The sequence below is a fragment of the Uranotaenia lowii genome, unplaced genomic scaffold, assembly GCF_029784155.1.
Source record: "Uranotaenia lowii strain MFRU-FL unplaced genomic scaffold, ASM2978415v1 HiC_scaffold_119, whole genome shotgun sequence".
Classification (NCBI taxonomy): Eukaryota; Metazoa; Arthropoda; class Insecta; order Diptera; family Culicidae; genus Uranotaenia; species Uranotaenia lowii.
Window position 1 is genome coordinate 33,130 of NW_026597177.1, and position 14,091 is coordinate 47,220.

At 37.1% G+C, this 14,091-nt stretch overlaps 1 protein-coding gene across 1 annotated transcript in view; it reads right to left on the bottom strand.

Annotated features, from left to right (window-relative positions):
* The window catches only part of LOC129759188 (innexin unc-7-like), a gene marked incomplete at its 3' end in the record, with an annotated part of 41,135 nt that overhangs the window by 26,096 nt on the left and 948 nt on the right, over nt 1-14,091 (bottom strand). The window contains exon 2 of the mRNA XM_055756595.1: nt 8,515-9,032. Within this exon, the coding sequence (XP_055612570.1) occupies nt 8,515-8,762 (248 nt within the window). The remainder of the gene's footprint in view (nt 1-8,514; nt 9,033-14,091) is intronic.

Here is a 14,091-nt window from a genome sequence, read left to right on the forward strand (position 1 = left end):
ATTTATCGATAGATGCTGTTCTCGGTATTGTATCATTACGTGCGGTCTAGCCTGGGTTTTTGACTATTCGCGCTACGGTCGATGGTCCGAGGCTATCTACCGATGTAATGAAATGTGTTTTTATTTTCTTTTTTAGCCAAGTATTGATTTTTTAAATGAAGAGTTAATCACCGTAAATTTATTTTGGGAAATTATTTTATCGGCTTTATCGGTGAAATTGTGTCTCGGTCGTATTTGGAGCTTTTCTGAGCGATCACATTTCATCTTTTTGTTCGTTCGTACTGGAAGTTTCCGCTTGTGGGACGAATCACGCTAGGCCTACTATTGTGTGGTGGTTGTTACAATTCTATCTGTATCAACCACTACAAGGTAGTAGGCCCGTGAGGAACAAAACGATGAAATATGATGAAAAGTTTTTCCGCTCAATTTCAACATCTTTCATCTTAACCTAATCTTCTATCCACCTATAATTTTTCAATTCTTAAAATATTCTTTCTCAAAGAATATAAAATTTCACCGATATAGCCGATAAAATAATTTCCCAAGATTTCAGTTTCAGATTAATTTTCGAATTACTTACTGTCCGAAGCTTAGGTCGTAATCGTCATAATACGGATTGCAATCTTTTTGATATTTTATCGGAGAATAACATGCTTACCTTGAGCAAGGTGGATTTTTTTTAAATTATCTTTTTTCACTTACTGTTTGTTACTAGTCTGCTACTTTTCACGACCACGTTCAATCGCTCTATTATTGAATTTTCAGTATTTCAGTCTTAAGCCAATTTTTTATCGCAAAAGATATATTGTTCACTTTTAAACCTTTTTCAAATAAATGTTTATGTTTCGAGAATGTTTAGTTTTATGCGGTTTGGAGATATTTAGTTGGCAATTATAAGATTGATAGTTTTCAACACCCGAAGTTTTAAAACTGACACTTTAGAATATTTTCTCTTAATGGTCTAATTTATCAATCATTTATACTAGCAGATGTCTATGCATAGTAAGGGAATGGAAGGTATGTGATAATATTTACAACACGTTGAAGCTACAGAAGTACAGAGTGCGGCAGAAAAATGCGGAAAATTTCAACTTTTATACGTTACTTTGTGATGATGATTAGTAATCAGTGATTACTTATTAACGTTATGTATTATATTGTGTTCCATCTTCAAGGACTGCAAAAAAATAAAACCTCGTGGATTGTGAACGTTTAACTGCTCAAGAAACTGAAATTGGAATTCCAAAGTTTACATCCTGACTGAAAAATGTTTGACTTGATTAAAGTTTATGTATAATCCTGCAAGGCTTTTAACCTTGAATTTAAGGCGTTTAAGAAAGTCTTAACACACAAACAGCAGTCTATAAGGTGACAATAAAGTTATCGTACTTTTTTTTAATCCAATCGAACCAATAACAACTAGTATGATTTTATTAGAACCTTGATAACAACATCAAACAAAAAAAATACACTAAATAGGTAGCATTTGATAACAAACTTTTAAATCCGAAAATTCTTTTTTTCAAATAAATTGAAAATTAAAGTAGGGGATGGTGGGCAGCGGTTGAAAGTGTCAGACGCATTTTTTCGGAGCTGGAAAATTACTATTTGAAAAATTAAAATATATTTAAAATTTTTACACTCGGGAAAATTCTTATTATAATTTTCATAAGATGTGTCTTGTGAACCGTGTAAGATTGTTTTCATAAGAGGCCTATGAAATTCTTTCAAATTTTATAAGAACATGTTATAAAAAATAGAAGATACGGCCATGTGAAAATAGAATGAACACATTCATTCATTCCATCAGTTTTGACATCGTCTAACCAAGCACTTCCCGTGAAGTTTTAAGTTTTACTTAAGTGAAATGAGATTGTTTTTTTTTTAATTTTAATTTAAGTTTGAGTATTTCTAGTAAACGTAAAATATATTTGTTAATTAAAATGCATTATTTTTAAATAGTTCAAAGGATCGAATGCGACAAAAAACTTTGTTGAGTGAACCTTCATGTAAGAGAAGCGACGCCTGAAACACGTAATTCCAATCGATACAAAAGAACTGTCAAAATCGATTCAAATCGATCCGAACTTTTGTCGTAGAGCTTCTAGCTTTCTAATTGAAAACTCAACCAAAGAATGTTCTTTCGATGGAGAAAATTAAATCCTATCCCTAACTAGAAATTCAATCGCCTCTGCACGCACTTCTTATCCTTTGGAACAGTTCATTCCAAGGCATATTGGTTCATTTGGTCTGTGAATGTTGATCATCATTTACAACCGGGGAAAAACGGGAAAAACTTTGAAATTTCAAAACGAAAAATCGCTAGCAACCCTGTGTCCGTTATTTTATCGTGCCTGATTTAGCCTGATTTTTATTTCACCAGTGATTTTTGAAAAAAAAAATGTTGGCAACCCTGTTTGTGAATGTCATTGAATGATTGGGCTGTTTGATTGAGTGTGCAACCGTGAAATCGGTCGGGATCGAATTTTCATGCACAACCACCCTTTGTGCCATGGTTTATGTTGCTGCCTTAACAAATTTCAAGCGATCTATCAGGACCAGCTAGAGGTAGAGATAGTTTTTTTATGTTTTAGTTGCTGTTTGTATCGTGTGTGAGCGAGCGTACAGTAGAACACCGCTTAACCGAGCTCCAGTTATCCGAGCTTCCTCGTTATTCGAGCCACCATTTTCATACAATATCCATGTAAAGTTGTGTGCATGTAAAAGAGTACGGTTTGTCAATGTACTTCGTGTAATCCGAGGTGGTCCTTCCCCCGACTACCTCAGATAAGCGGGGTCCTACTGTATAAGGAGTGTATTCGAAAAAAATGCAAACCCTTGTTTTGTGGATAACTTTTGAATGCATGGGTGGAAATTTATGAAATATTCAATGAATTTACCTAGTTATGTAATTCTTACATGTGCAAACGTGTGTAACGTCTGTCAAGTGATTTTTGAGGAAGCGTCCAATGAAGAAGTTCATAAACTTTAATTTTTAGGCGCCATTTTACTATGAATCACCGTTCTCCCAAATCAAGGCTTTGTTTATAACCTTTCCTGTTTTCAGTCAAACGACTTTCAAAACTACTCAAAACTTTAATTTTGTTTGAAGTTGTGGCAATTTTAGCAGATTGTCCTTCGACACAAAAACAACATATTCAACTTTTAACCACTCCACCTCTGTTTTCGAGTAATTGTAGATCCAAACATAACATAGTATCAAACTTTTAGGATCTATGGAAGTGCTATTCAGGGAAGAAGGTAGCATTTGGAGGCAACATTCTTTGTATATTTGACCATTCATTGGGTCAACAGTTATGTAACACTGACTTATTTTCAACTTTCACAGATCATCAGCCACCTCAAGTGCTATACATAAAATTTATCAATTTTTCTCCTTGTTCATCAAGGTGAAACTTGTCAACGAAAACCTTCTGGTTGGAAACCGTCCAGGTTCCCGCTAAAGAATTCGTTCAGCTGTTCTTTATGTTATTTTTCGAAATATCTCCCAGCTAGCGGTTTCATATCACCTCTTATTCACAACTCCTATCTCTACCTCCCCGTAGTACCGGCTGGGATGCGAGTAACCTAAGCGGAGATCGGGTACCCAACCCCGGTGGATGCTTTGGTCGCATGCAAACTGAGAAGGTGGCCGCACGCGTTTGTTCCCCAGATCAGGGGCGGCGTGCAACAACAACCGAGCGTCTGTTCTCCAGGTCAGGGGCGGCTCAAACAGCAACTGTCTCGCAGCGAGCGGCTGAATTTATGAAATGCGGCTCCCGCCAGCTAAGTCCAAGATGGCAGCCCCATCGCGGGATAGGGACTTTAGGCTAACAACCTACTGCTCCCGATTGAAAGAATTGTTACGGAATCCGAAAGAAATGACCGACCTGGAACTTTGGCGACGACTTTTAGCATGAAAACACGGACACGAATTGGAACTTGGAATGTTTTGACCCTTAAGGCAGCCACACAATACGGCGTCGGACGTCGCGTCGCGTCAGCTGTCAACGCCGTCGTTGAGTACTAAAACGCTGACGCGACGCACTCTACAATTTTCGCATCACAATATAGCGTCCACTGACAGGCTGTCAGGGAAATATTGAGACAAAACTCGGCAAACTTCAACACAAAATTTTTCATACATAATTATTTTTATTTTTGAAAAAACGGGAACTTACAAATCAAGCCAATATTCATTATAAATGCTATATGATTTCATCATTATGTCAAACATATTACAATCTTAAAAATAAATTTCAATGGCGTTTCCTACAAATTTGTATCATCGAAGCGATAAAATGACGATGATATGATTTTTGAATCCGTTTGTGTCAATCTTTGAAGAAAAATATCTAAAACTAATAGTTCAATTCCTGCTGACGCGCTTAAATTTTGATATTTTTCAAAACCAAAACGTCGACGCTGGAAAACGCTGCCGTTTAGAACAAGTTTTGCGTTTTAGTACAATGCCTTCACTGACGCGACGCACCATTGTGGTGACTCAAACGGAAAATGGCATCCTCAAAATTAAATGTCAACGCGACGCGACGACGGACGGGCTATTGTGCGGCCGCCTTTACCCAACAAGGCAAACTGGCACAACTTGCTAGAGAAGCTAGCCGCTTCAAGCTTGAAATTCTGGGACTGAGCGAAGTCCGTTGGCCTAACACTGGAGAACACAAGACACAGTCCGGGCAAGTACTGCTTTACTCTGGCATACGAGGAGAACATGCTACTCGGGAACGAGGAGTTGGTTTCCTGTTAAGCCCGCAGGCCTACGTGGCCCTCATTAGATGGGAACCGATAAACAAAAGAATAATCGTAGCCAGATTTAGAACACGGGTAGAAACCTCACAATGGTCCAGTGTTATGCGCCAACTGACGTTACCGACTTACATGAGAAAGAGCAGTTTTACAGTCAACTGAACAGCGTGGTAGAGAAAATTCCGAAGGGTGACATTCAAATCCATTTGGGCGACTTCAACGCAAAGATTGGCTCCGACAATCGGGACCTTGAGCGCATCATGGGGCGCCATGGTCTAGGACAGATGAGCGAAAACGGAGAGCTGTTTGTAGAATTTTGTGGCAACAACAACATGGTGATCGGTGGATCGCTCTTCCCCCATCGACCAGCACATAAGGTGGAGAAGGAGCCTTCTTGATGTCCACAACAAGCAAAGCGCAGACATTGCATCTGACCATCACCTCGTCCTTGGAGAAATACGACTGAGAGTTGCGCGTGTCCAACGGCGCGAGGAGAAAGTCGGGTGTCGATACGACGTCCGCCGGTTGGAGAATCCAGGGTGAAAAGGGCATACGTTGAACAGCTAGAATCCCGAGCCTCGGAGTTGCCGACAGACGGAACAGTCGAAGAAAAGTGGTGTGGAATCAAGAATGCCTTTATCACAACGAGCCATGGTACTCTCGGTAAAGTTTGTGGAAGAAGAAGTGAATGGATGTCGGCGATGGCCGGTGATGGCCAACAGAACCCGCAGCTCGAAGCGCCAACAGTAAGCCGCATAAATGGCGTCAACTCGGAACTCGCTGGCTGAAATAGAAGCGGCAATCAAAAACATGAAATCCAACAAAGCACCTGGGATCGATTGCATCCCTGCTGAAATGCTGAAAGCCGACCCTGCCCTGTCAGCACAAATGTTGCACCGTCTTTTCGCTGACATCTGGGATACTGCAACATTCCCGGCCGACTGGATGCAGGGTATCCTCGTAAAGGTCGCGAAGAAAGGAGACCTGACAGAGTGCGGTAACTAGCGAGGCATAACGTTGATCTGTACAATCCTCAAAGTACTCTGCAAAGTTATCCTGAACAGGATCCAGGAGAAAATCGACGCTACACTCCGACGGCAACAAGCTGGATTCCGATCCGGACGGTCATGTGTGGACCACATCACAACGCTACGAATCATACTGGAACAAATCAACGAATTCCAGGACTCTCTTCTGCTGGTGTTCGTTGATTTCGAAAAAGCATTTGACCGACTTAACTATGAAAACATCTGGGCGGCTCTAAGGCGACGAGGGGTCGCAGAGAAACTAGTCCATCTCATCGAAGCACAATACGAGGCATTTTCGTGCAAGGTCTTGCACAACGGTGTCTTGTCCGAACCAATCCCGGTAACTGCTGGAGTAAGACAAGGATGTATTTTATCACCGCTACTATTTCTAATCGAAATGGATAAGATTCTGACTGGATCGATTGACTGTGCACCGAACTGAGGATTGCCGTGGAATCCTTCAACAATTGAGCAACTGAACGACCTTGACCTGGCTGACGATATTGTTTTGCTCGCCCAAACACAACAAGATATGCAGAGCAAACTCGACGACCTCACCGAAAGTTCCAAGGCAGAAGGTCTCGAAGTTAATTTCGGAAAGACCAAGTCGATGGAGATCAACACAGGAAATCCCTCCAGTTTCATGATAGCTGGGCAACAAGTTGAGAAAGTGGAGTCCAGTATCTTGGTAGCCAGATAACGCCTGATGATGGTACCAGGAAAGACATCGAAACCCGGATCAGAAAGGCCCGTTTCGCATTTGCGAGTCTTCGAAACATCTGGCGGTCACGCCAGATCTCTCTACGAACGAAAATCCGAATCTTCAACTCAAACGTCAAATCCGTATTGCTGTACGGGTGCGAAACTTGGTGCACATATGCGGTGACGACGCGAAAACTGCAAGTATTTGTAAACCGCTGCCTGCGGAATATCATCCGCGCTTGGTGGCCTGGTAACTGGATCTCGAATGAGGAACTACATCGCCGGTGTCAAAAGGCCGCTAGAAATCGAGATTCGGGAACGTAAGTGAAGATGGATTGGGCACACGCTGCGAAAAGATGAAAACGAGATTTGCAGAGAGGCTCTGGATTGGAATCCAGAAGGTCATCGAAGAAGAGGCAGACCCAGAAACTCGTGGCGGCGAAGCCTAGCTCGCTGAAATCCGAACTGTCGACGAGAATCTTGACTGGGACCAGGTGAAGACGCTGGCCCCGGATCGTCAACAGTGGAGGTCTTTTACCACGGCCCCATGCACCGGAGGATCGGCGCGGGATCATTAAGTTAGTAAGTAAGTAGCGTAAACACCACAATAGATCAACTACTTGTCGCAGTGGGCTCTCCCCTACAGGAACAAAAAAGTAAGTAGCGGTTCCAATATTTTGCGCTCGATTTGACCCCTGTATTTTGTTTATCTCTACGGCGAGTGTTTTTTTTTTCTTGCAGAAATGAAGTCAGACGTGATTATTAGTCAGCAAGATTTTTACTATTTTTACTACCTCTTCCCTACCTTCCGCGCCTTCATGGAATCAATCCTCTTCACTTCATAAATGGTGAAAATAAGAATGAATTAGAACACTTTTAGATCCTCTAGGACTCCTTAAACGATTTACCATATGAATTTTAGTTAAATAGTTGATTTCCAGCTGTATTTGAATCTAAAACTGGGACTTTTCTGAATTTTTCGTGATCCTGCCCAAAAAATTTATTCAATGACCTTCTGTATTAGACGCTTTCTTAAAAACCACTTGACAGAACGTCACAAAAATGTACATGTAAACAATATAATAGTAGGTCACTGCAAACTACATCAATTTTCAATCATGCATGCAGAAGTTATTAACAAAACTAAGTGTTGCATTTTCTTCGAATACACTGCTTATGCAAACAGGCGCCGTTTGTGTAATGTATGGCGACCGTTAGAGTCAACCAAATAAGCTGAAATTAGGCCTTCCGGCAAATCAAGAAACAATTTCAGCCTCCAAGGTTTTGATTTCTGAACAAAACGCTTTTTTGGGCCACCCTATTGGAAATCTAAGGGAGGATACTTTGAGCTACTCTTGTATTGTTTAACGTATATGACAAGGTTCCAAAAAATGATACAATGTAACTTGTTGTTTGGTTGGTTCGATCTGGTTTTTTACGAATTAGTTTTATGTTATTGAAATATTTTTTAAAAGCACTGGAACTTTATTTTCACCCTGTATGTCGATGGAACACGTTCCATTATGGAAAAATGGAATTAAAATATTAAAAATATAGAAATGAAAACAACAGAACTCGATAGATGTTATTGTTAAGCAGTTGAAAATAGGATTTGAGAAAACTACATGAATTTTCGCTTTTTTGTGCTGCACATTGCAGTAGGATTCTGAAACAGTAAAACACACATAATACTAAGAAGTTTCAATCAGAACATATTATAACGATAATATTTACCTAGGTATACATCAGATGTAAACAAAAAATATTCGCATTCTCTGGACTCGAACTCTCATGGTCTCATTCTAGGACAACAAGAAAACACGTTGTACATAGCATTTCAAAATAACAGTACAATGCAACATCGAATGCAATACAAAAAATGCGTATGGAAATGAACAGGAAGATGATTGTCAAGATGATTATTGCTAAAGCAAACAGCGAAGGGGGTATTGAATGAGTGAAACGACAAACGGATGGCGCAAATTTACATTCATAGGATATATGATGATAAGCAAACCTTTTATGTTGTAATCCTCTCCTAGTGTCGACTAAACTCCTAGCAGATGCTGCTCTTCCCATGTGTGTTAGATGACCGGAATCATAAATACTCCTTTTTCCAGGAGTATCCGACGATTCAAGCTCAAATTCCACACTAGGGTTCAACGGATGGAAATTGATTGATCCACCAGAGTCAATTATTGAATTCACTATTGAGGCACTCCGAAACGATTTCAACCCTGTCCGGCTCTCTGAATCACTTAACATTTAAGGTAAAGTTCTTATCAGATTTGTTCTTTCGGTTGCCACTCGATATTGTTTGAAATATTTACATGCCAAACTGTATTTTGTCGGATTCCCCATAACTTGCACAACTTAGTATGGTTTGGCCATTGTGTGCCTCTTTACCTCGCTCATTATATCCGGTTTTTCGTGTTTATCCATCGAATGTCGAATGTATGCATCACGGACTTTATGATTTTTTTCTTTTCTTTTTTTGTTTCGCTGCTCACCATTGTACTTCCCGTTGTTATTTCCCTTTTTAAATAATCAAATAGAAAAAAATATCTGATAATACAAATTTTTAAAGCGAAAATTTTATTATAAAGCAGGATATAATACGTTTAGTTTCTTCTAAAAATTTTTTGTTCTCCTACCTCTTTAGCTCTTTTTTTAGTCTTATTTCTTGATTAAAGGACAACGATGTAAATCAACAAAACCAAATAACGCATGATAAATACAATCTTAAAAACCGTATATGCAAAACATAACTTCGATAAGTTTAGCTCTGCATGAATGGATTGCTACGATTTTGACGATTTGTATTGTGTACTTATTATTGTACACATCCCGATCAAAGATACCAGAAGAGTAATATTTGAAAATGAGACTTCATGTCACACCCACACTTTTATGTTTAAAGTCATACACAGTCTTAGCCGATTAAGGCTTAACACGTGGCCAACTTAAGATCAACATTCAGCTCGAACCCATCCCTCCAATAGACCTGCAATTATCGGCTCAGAACACTAACAGCTCAGCCACCGACGCATACAGATTTTGGGTTGCTTTGATTTAAATTTGAACCCATTTTTAAAAGAAAAATTAATGCCATTTTCAGCATTTTATGAGTAGTAACATATCGGGATGGAATCATAAACTAAGTTTTAATCTCATTTTGGATCTTTGAAAAAAAATCTAACCGCAAAATAATTGAGAAAACAATTAATTACCAAATGTGGACCACAGAACATTCACTCTTTTCATGACAAATCACTGGAATAAAAAAAAACAAAAGAATAGTATTGGGGCGCAGTAAAGCATTCCCTCCTACATTATAAAGTATTCTTAATAAATGTGCTCTTTCGCTATTTTCAACTCCTTTTTTAATTTACAATTCATTTCCAACTACTCAAATATAACATTTTCCATTAAAAATATAAGTTATCTTGTATGCCAAAATTCAATCAATACAAAACTAAACTGAAAAGTTGATCTGATTCAAATTTATAATATACTTCGATAGAATCAAATCATAAAACTAATACAGAAGCAATATCAACTATAATTATAATAAAACATATAATATGAAAAAAACCTTTTTATATAACTTTTGTTCTTTAGCATTTGCTGGTTTTGAAATTCATATTTTTAGTTAAATCGTACTTCGAAAAATGAATCAAAAAAATGTACAAAACATGATCTAGAAAGCAATCTTTTGGACGATGCCCAGCAGACATTTAGCCTGGTATAACTTGAAACAACATAATTAATCAATCTCGTATAACAGATGATTGGATAAAACTAACGAAAAGAGCATATAGCGACAGAAATAAAGGCGATATCCATAACGGCTGGATTTCAAACATTTATCTGGCAATTTCGTTTAACCTCCAACAATTAAATAAACGAGCATGAATAAGTTGAGCTAAAAGGAGGAAATTGGAACACATGAAAAAAAATCATGTCGGGACCGAGAATCGAACTCATTCCCTCTGAGTTTGCTCTCAGACGTCTTACCACGATGCCAACCTTACAAACTCGGCAACTGTTCACTTATTTTCGGGAAAACGAAGAGATGTGTTCGAGTGTTCAAAAAAATTGGAAACCAATAAACAAATTTGCGACTTTACAGCAACATACTTGCTGAGTTAATTATTATTCGCCGATTCGTGTGAAAGTGTGTTGTTTATAAATCAAGAAAAATCACTTATTCAATCTTTTATGTGATAGTGAAGGACTTAAATTATCATTCCTATAACGATTTCATGTTTGCTGGGTGACTGCTTCATTGGTAACTTAGGCCGGAACAAATTTGAATTTCTTTTTTGTCACTTGAAGTTGAAACCACAAGAAGGGGGGTTTTATGTTGCGGAGATAATTATAAATAGTTTGGATTTTCAATAAATTGTAAAAAATTGGACAAAAGCTTGCATGCCACAAACGTAAAATCATGTTACTTTCGACCGGAAATTTGAAAAAAATCCTCGAATACAAAAGGTGATACAATTCCCATCTTCTACAGTTTGACTTTAGCTCTTACAACTGTTTTAGTTTTCGAAAAAAAAAATCAAATTTGAATTATTCTCACCCTTCGAGATTTTCAAAAAAAAAAATCGAAAGGGGGGGAGGGGGATGATATAAATAGAATTTGATATTTGTTCTAGCCTTATTGTTGATGGTTAATTGAGTCGAGAACCTATTATTCAGCAAACATAAAATCACAGCAGAAATGATAGGTTAAGATCACACAAAAAGTTACATAAAGTCGATCGGATAAATCGGATGTGATCAAAAGTCCGCCATGTTTGCAGATTTTGAAGACGATTTCGTTCAATTTTTCCGCTTGGGCTGCAAGTGAGAAAACTCTCTGCAACCAGCAGTGCAACAATATGACTAAAAATCATTTGGTGTCTGAAATGAATAGGGTGATTTGCCAATCGTTGTCCCCTTACCCATTGTTGCACAGAATGACCTAAATTGCCAATATTTCAGCTGGTTTTCATTTTTTCCCAAAAATATTACTGAATCATGTTAATTGGAATGTTCACTGATGAAATGAGGCTTTTTGCGATATTTTCTGTTGAAGAATATCATCTAACGACATTTTCAATTTTACATGTTTTTTTCGCGCGGTTTTTGTGCTAATTGTTAACCAAAACCTTAAGATTCCTTCCACGACAAATAAGGTTTTACGTCAGGACAAAACATTTTTCGTATCGGTTTTCTTTACAAATCGTTTGTCGGACAATTTTAACACCATGATTTTGAAAAAAAAAAAGATCCAAGATAACCAGGTGAAATATCGGATCGTGCAACAATTGGTCCGCTCAACTACATCCTGTCCCATTGTTGTACATAAGTCCGCTGCAAGATTTGTATGGAAATTTTAATTTTATTAATTTGTATACTTCTTAAAACTTTGTTTGGTTGCTTTTAACTGCCACAAATAGCAAACGAAAATTTGGAAGCAATTCATTGAGTTCCTAGTTAGCGTAACGTGCTTTGATTTATAAGGAGGTTTGTACGGGAAATGAAAATTTTCATTCAAAAATCACCAGAGATGTACTAAGTTTAAAAAACTTATTTTTTTTGAAATAATTTTTGGTTCCTTTACACATTTCATGTGAACTAAAACCAAACTTCACCTGCATCTTAGAAATGATATTCGATGTCACACAAAAAACTAAATTCAATATTTTCAAACTTTAGTGTTTTTGATTGCTTATTTGAAAACTGTTTAACCCTATGATGAAAATGAAAAAAATCGCAATTAACTGCTTTGCATAGCCAATGAATTGGTTGAGTAATTAAACCTTCGCAAAACATCTCATGAAATTATTGAAAGCTTCAGCAAGCACAGCCTGCTATGTTACAATACTTTCCAATGAATTCCATTTTTTTTATTTTGAAATGGTTATAACATTTTTCATGAAATTCTTTTCGTCTTCTTATGTTAGCAAAACATGAAACTTAAGAATAGCTAAAACAACTAATCAAAGACAAACTTCATTTCAAGCTTATTTGAATTTGCTGCATGATTTCATATGAATTTTTTTTGTTCTTTCATACAAATTTACATTCAAAATTGAACACGCTCATTGATTAGAAACAATTGGAAAAAAAACTCCTATTGTCTTTTAATATAACATTTTTTGCTGAATAAGCGGATATTTACGTTTGACTGATAATTTTGGTAATTTCTGTGCTCTTATTAACTGTTTCCCACTCAGAATTTTCACGTTTTATGCACTCCATGTAGATTTTTAAAAATTCAACCTTGGTTCAAAGACACTTCATATTTTCATGAATATATTGTTTCTATCTACAAATCTCAAAATTTAAGATTTAAAATTATTTAACTCGTTGAAAAAACATATATGTGTATGAAAGTCAGGCAACTTCAAATGTCTGAAAAGTGTCAAAATCGCTTTAACTGCTTTGGCTTTAAGGAAATAATTTTGTATCAGATTTATTAAGAACTCCATTACCCCGACCATTAACTCCACATTTTATGCAAAGAATCTAAATATTAAAAAGAATTATATTTCATGTCAACAGTGGACCTCTTGATTTCGATTATAATATTGTCAAAATATTGTAAAATAGCAACTACGATCCTAAATCCCAAAATACCAAGTCGAAGGTTGGAAGACCCGAAATATTACTTATCATGTGCAATTTTCTCAGAAATTCAAATCTGCCGTCGAGCTTGACCAGACACTTTTGGGTGAAACTTTATTTGGCCCTTATTATTCAGAAAAATAAAATATCATAACTTCGTGAAACCTAATTTGATCAAAACAGTTTTTCAGCCGGAGAATTGTTGGGAAAGATTTCAATGTGAATTTAATGTTTCTTGAAGTTTGATGAAATGCTACAGAGGTTACATTCAATACAAATAATCCCGCTTTCATGAAAAAGATATTTATCTCAGTTTACTTTTTGAAAAGATTTATTACGATTAAAAAATCGGACGAAAGATTTGAAACTTTGGGAGTGCTTAAGTCCATTTTTAAGCTTTCAATTGATATTTATTATAATAAAATCGATCGACTCCCAAGTGAGTTCTAAAGTAACTATTTTATAAAATGACATCTCCTTCATAGGAGTAAAAGGGGGCAAAACAGATCGCCTCCTTTTATCCTTTGACCTTTAAATAGGTACTTAAAAAAGTAATAAATACCTTACAGCTATGGAATTGCAATGGCATAGAATTTTATGTTGGTAGAACATTTAAAAAAAAAAGCTCAAAACTAGGCAAATAAGGTCAAATAACACTTCATTCAGGTGGCTCCGGTAAAATTCAGTGGTAGAAATGAGTTTCTATGAGAATTTCACGTGGAATAAATGCTATTTCACAGTTTCAAACCAGCGCGGCTTTGTGTGTGTGTTTTTTTTTTAGATTTTGGGTCTGAATTTTCTCAGTGTGCATTGGGCGGTTTATATGGAAAACCCCCCCCCCCAAAAGGGGGCGTCTCCAAATTGGATTTCATTTAAACTAGAAGTTCTCATAATAAACTTCCTTAACAAATATCAGCCTTTTGGGCCACATGGCGGCAGAGCCTTAAGAAGGTTTTTAAAATGTACAACCATT